Source organism: Branchiostoma belcheri, unplaced genomic scaffold (assembly GCF_001625305.1).
Source record: "Branchiostoma belcheri isolate BF01 breed outbred unplaced genomic scaffold, Haploidv18h27 scaffold135, whole genome shotgun sequence".
Taxonomy (NCBI): Eukaryota; Metazoa; Chordata; class Leptocardii; order Amphioxiformes; family Branchiostomatidae; genus Branchiostoma; species Branchiostoma belcheri.
The window spans coordinates 662,252-667,872 of record NW_017802769.1 but is presented as its reverse complement, the minus strand read 5'-3'; the positions used below and the strand labels follow the sequence as shown (position 1 = coordinate 667,872).

The 5,621-nt window shown below is 43.6% G+C and overlaps 1 protein-coding gene across 3 annotated transcripts in view; it reads right to left on the bottom strand.

The window, feature by feature from the left end:
• LOC109464267 overlaps nt 1-3,678 on the bottom strand; it is a 9,141-nt gene extending 5,463 nt beyond the window's left edge. The window contains exons 1-5 of one of the 3 annotated variants that reach the window (XM_019761208.1): nt 3,604-3,678; nt 2,695-2,780; nt 1,884-2,121; nt 1,221-1,413; nt 665-1,033 (exon numbers count right to left, since the gene is read on the bottom strand). In XM_019761208.1, the coding sequence (XP_019616767.1) occupies nt 665-1,033; nt 1,221-1,413; nt 1,884-2,121; nt 2,695-2,762 (868 nt within the window). In that variant the 5' untranslated portion in view covers nt 2,763-2,780; nt 3,604-3,678. The remainder of the gene's footprint in view (nt 1-664; nt 1,034-1,220; nt 1,414-1,883; nt 2,122-2,694; nt 2,781-3,603) is intronic. The other 2 variants (XM_019761210.1, XM_019761209.1) reach the window with 2 other exon arrangements.
• Nucleotides 3,679-5,621: the final 1,943 nt, after the last annotated feature.

Here is a 5,621-nt window from a genome sequence, read left to right as displayed (position 1 = left end):
TCTTCACTGTCACTTGTATGAATCCTCAACCCTCCTCCGTATCTAAGGGCTACATTCCTCCTCCGTCTGGCAATGGTATCATCCTCGGGCACATTGTTACCAGTAGCTGGCTCCTCCCCTTCACTAGGTTGGTACTCTGAGGGGGAGCTCCATGTCGGATCAGAGTCTGATGACAGAAGATGCCTCAGGTTTGCTCGATGGGCCGACTCTGATTCATCATCATCATCACTGGGGGAGTCTGAATCAGCTGGAGATTCTTCGTATGGAGATTCCTCGTATGGAGATTCTTCATATGGAGATTCTACAGCCGTGGAGCTGGTACCAGCATTCCCTGTCCTTCTACTGTTGGCCTGTGTGGAGTCAACTTCCTGGTTGTGCAGTTCTACTTCCTCGGATGAGCGTCCGGTTTCCTCTGAGGGTTGCGCCTGTCCCCCTTCCACAGCCTCGTCATTGTTGTCCTCAGCTGTTGATTGCGCATTGTCTGTAGCACCAACAGTAGTGGAAGTAGTATTCCTGTCTCTATTGCCTGCTCTTAACCAATCTTCCTCTTCATCTGAGTCAAGGGGACGTAGTGGGCTACTCTGATATTCAGAAGGGGAGGAGTCAAGGGGACGTGGTGGGCTACTTTGATATTCAGAAGGGGAGGAGTCAAGGGGACGTGCATGTGGTGGACTACTTTGATGTACAGGAGATCTGATGAGGGGACGTATTGGGCTACTTTGATATTCAGATGGGGAGGAGTCAAGGGGACGTGGTGGACTACTTTCATATTCTGATGATCCAGACTCAAATACCAATACTCCTGCTTCAGTATGAGGAATGGCTGTGTCCCTATGGCCCTCAGTGTTGTCTGGAGCCAATCCTGTGGCATTCTCCAAGTCTACACACAGATTCTGAAGGATTCTTGGTGCCTTGGCATGGATGTTCTTCTTCAAGTAGTTCCTGCTTCTCCAGCACAAGAACTTTAGATTGTCTACCTTTGCTTGCAATTCCTCATTTTTCTCTTTGAGAGAACGTTTCTCCTGTTCTTGTTCTGCAAGCAAGGCAAAAAATGTGAAGATTTAAAACGAAGCCACCAAATCTATCTTGTAAAACAGACTTTCTGAAACTTAGCAGACATAAAGGAGCATTTACACATGCATGGCTGTATGCACACACCCCCACACACACATACAAACACACACACACAATCAAGCATCTTGTAGCATTTTCTGCATTACCTTCCAGTCTTTTCTTTAACTCCAGGACACAGCTGTGTCCAGCCTGTTCCTTCCTGAGGATGGAGATGCCACATCCCTTCAGACAGGTGTCCCGGTGGTAGTCACACACACCGTTGTGTGCATCCATGTTTATCCTCAGAATGTGCAAGTCACATCCTTCATTAGGACAAGGCACCGACGCATAGTCACAGACCTGGGGAGGGAACAATATTTCATTTTAAGAGCAAATTTGTGTATATTACACTCAGTTTATCCAGAAAAAGTTGCTGGGAGTATTATAGGGTTTTCCTGAATTTATTGGAACAGCTGAGGAGATTGTATGATGCAAGTTAATTGGGACTGGGACAGAAATTGTGCAGGGTAGAAGGGTCACTCAAGCAATTATCAGCTTCCTGAATTCCCCCATGTCCAACATCTAATACCTGCTGGCTCCCAGCCAAATTTTAAGACCACCCCATTTCCTGTGTCTGAACTTTGACCTGCTGTCATTCTGCCTGTCAGTCTTCCCTCCACTCTCATGCTACTCTCTCTGGACAAACATACACACATATCCACAGAAAAACCAACCCAAAAACAATGTACCCAGAAGTAACAGAAGTAAATCTCTTTTCTTGTCATTAGATTGCACCACAACACATTATATACAGACCACAGTGTACTTACCTCCTTATGGCTGTCATAGTATTCAAGTTGAACCTTCTTGTCACATCCTGCCTGATGGTTCTCACACCGTATAGTCAGGTGGCTGATGAGATTACGGACCATGGGTAACACAGGCTTGACTTGCTGGCACTGTTTGCGACAGTTGGGACAAGTGCTGTGAGACCGTAGCCACCGCTGGATGCAGTCTTTACAGAAGACGTGGCCACAAGGACACTCCTGGGGATCTTCCATCACACACCTAGAAAAAATTTTTTTCTTTGTTTTGTGGCACGTAAAATGTGCTTGCAAAGCTGCGTAGTTAAAAGGCTAAGGAAACAGAGATAGAGGGCTGCGATAGAGTGGTACCAGGCTATTGGGCAGTTTGGGTGTTGAAACCACTGTACAGCTACATGCATACTACATGTAGTAGTGCCACTTCACTTTAACCTTCAGGCTGCCAGGGGGGCCTGCATGGGGGGTCCCGACAACGCTCTACGCTGAAGATTGAAAGCCAGCTACGTATTACACTACAGAAGCGATTACACTTGACCATAAGTTTTAAGTGGCCAAAACACATTACCTAGAGTTAAAACGCGAATTATGCTCTATGCAAAATGCGCCAATTACGCTCTACGTTGAATTAGAGCGGTCCACCTATGCTTTACATAGAATTAAAATGGCCGACTACGCTCTGCAGAAAAGGGCATGCGGGTCCCCTGCTAATAGTAGCCATTTTGCACCACCTTCCATAGGCAGGAGGGAGGAGGTTAAGTATAGATCCCTCCAAACCAAATATGTAATGAATCAACCAGGCTACTAATTATACACTTACCTGCAAATGCTACAGATGAACTCTTGGTCAGGGGGAGGGTCGAACATCTCCAGTTCAAACTTGCCCATGGCTGGATGCTCACTGCACTGTAAGTGTAAAGCACAATGAGTTGAAGACAAGCACACGGTTGGCCAGGAAATGAAACCTCCTAAACGATGTTACAGACAGCATTTTTAATGAATTTCTTTTTTTGTTGTTGTTGTTGTTTCTTTTGCATGATGGATAAACTACCTATAGGTGTATATAAACACATCAACAGTAAGTACAATCTGTGTAAGACTGGACTGAAAGGTTTGATCCACTCACACCGGGTTATTCTAGACCCCTTCTAGTACACTTCAGTGATTCGTCAATGAAGGTTAGACATCCAGGTAATACGATACGCCAAAAAGCAGTAATGTTACTCAAGCAACTGGATACGATTTTGGAAACGGTCAGACGTTTCAGCTAGTATCCACTAGACCACTACCTTTCGTCAGAAACAGTGATTGTTTACATCCCATCTGAGAGGACGTCCCTAGCTAACTGAAGCAAAATACTCATTTTCACCAGTCCAGTGAGAAAAAGTGCCTTTCCCAAGGGCACAACATACAATAATAATTTTAATTTTTGGGGCCTGTTTGGGAGTACAAGCCTGGACCTTTAGATTCTTTAATAGTGTACAACTTGGCGTTTTACTTTTAGTGTTATGGTATGCTTCAGTTTGGTCAGCTGCCCCCCTCCCCCCAAAAAGTCGAACCCCCGACCCAACCATTTTTATACCATTAAAATCACGGTAACTACTTCAAAAGAGAATGGTTTCAAAAGATCAGTGCCTTGACAATGCATTAAGAAGTGGCGTCGTTGCAAAATGGTAAGTTTAGAGCGTAAACCGGTGACAATATTTCCACATAGAAATGACCAACTCACCTACTACTTCTCTCTTTCGAAAATCCAAAATGGCGCGGAATCTTTGACCCCTGGGTCACCAACACCGCATCTCAATGTGTTGGGATAAATTCAGCTTCCTTGATGCCAAAGAGGTTTGGATGAAATTTACAACTCCTTGTTGATACATAAAGTAAATGATTGAAATTAAAAGTAGTAGACATTGGTTAAACAGGGTTAAAATTTGCCACAGTGAATACCCGGCTAGCTCACCTAGCAAATTATCATCAAATTTTTCATTTGGCCAAGTTTTAATCATCTTCGTTCTAAAGTTACCTCCAAGATTTAATCAAGTTTTTAGAGGCCTTTTTCTGTGCCACAATCTGTTTTGCCATCTGTTTTGTTGCCGGTCGGCTCTACATGTACATAACTGCTACGAATGATAGATTATGATAAAAAAATGACCATAACTTAATTAAGTAAACATTGCGTATGATGCCATGGTGCTATCATATCTCTACGTTAGAAACTGTATGGTTGAAGAATGATGTCTTGTTAATTTGAGCAAGGATTGCCAGAGTATAATGTCCTTGATTTCAGGTTGGCACAAAGCTGTTTTTACTGGTTCTCTTTTGCCACCCATTCTCCCAATGCAGAGCCCATCATGTGGCCAATGCCAATACGTTAACGTTAGGCAACACCAATTAAATTTCTTGGTTCTCGGATTTGCCTCTTCATTTTTTTCTGATTGAAAAAAAAGGTTCTTGCTCTGAATCAACTAAAAATGCTCATATTTTGCCCCCAACAGTTGAGGAAAGTCTTTTTCTTCCTACTTGTTATAGTTTTTCCATCTATCAATGAAGTGGTTTGATTGAAAGTTCATAATTCATTGTTAAGAAATTAACCCAGCCTTTTGTGACCTTTTGTGGCTCCTCTCATAGCATTTGAGGATGTAATAGGATGCCCAGACCTGTTTTTATTTTATTTTTGTTCGCAGAACCAACAAACCAAATTGGTGTGACCTTAACTAGCCAAGTACTAGTATTGTCGCGGGTGGGAGCTATGAATTTTTCATTTCTAGTCAGCAACTGACGGCAGTGAAGCATGTCGTTGAACAGAAACATATCCCACGCCCGGACTATCGTTAAGCAACTGACGATACTTTTGAAAGAGCCTAGTCATTTTTTATTTATTTGGCTCCGCACACCCTGAGGGTGCTGAAACTGACGTCATCATCAGCAACTAGATGCGTCACTAGGAGTACTTCTGTGAGCTTTGAATTAGCCTTTTTGGGACAGAGCTTTGATGTCTGTCGTAATGTCAATAAGTTGTTAATTGGAAACGCTTTGTCGCCTCACAATAAGCAAAATTAACCAAACGGTGCAGCTCTTTCATTGGCCAAGTAGCTGATATGACGTAGATGTAAGCTTGATGTTTGTGATGTAAAGGAAGTCGGCTAAAGTCAAGATTACGGCCGGACTAGGTCGTTAATCGAGTCGATAACCAAGCTGGGCATGAATAGGACATGACAACAAAATCACAGCCATCAGGGGAATACGTGATGAAAAAAGGGCACCGATGACGTCAATCAAAGTAAAAAGCAAGGTTCTGACGATGCTCGCAACACCAGTAGGTCTCTGTGAGTATGTACGGTAACATGTAGTACAGTACAGTTGTGTACATCGGCGTCAATTCGTGGAGCCGAAGTTCTGTGTCTGTTTTGTAGTAACCGGTAGAGATCTAGCTCGCAACTTGTCCATCCAGATGACTGCGATTTTCCAACATAGCTATAGGCAGGTATACATGGGGCCACGGGACGTTTGCTGGTGAGAGCTTTTTTATCACGGCAGCCTCGACTTTTACTTCCGAACGTTCAACTCAAGTTGGGGCCAATCTGCAACAACGGTAAGACAGTTTGAGACTTCGTTGTTCTGTCTTTTTCTCGATCACATAATAAGGACTTCTATTTCTAACACTGGGAGACTGACCAATCTTACAAACAATCATTGGATGTCATCTAAGGCACCCAAAAGACCTAGATCACGAGGCTCGGGCAACAG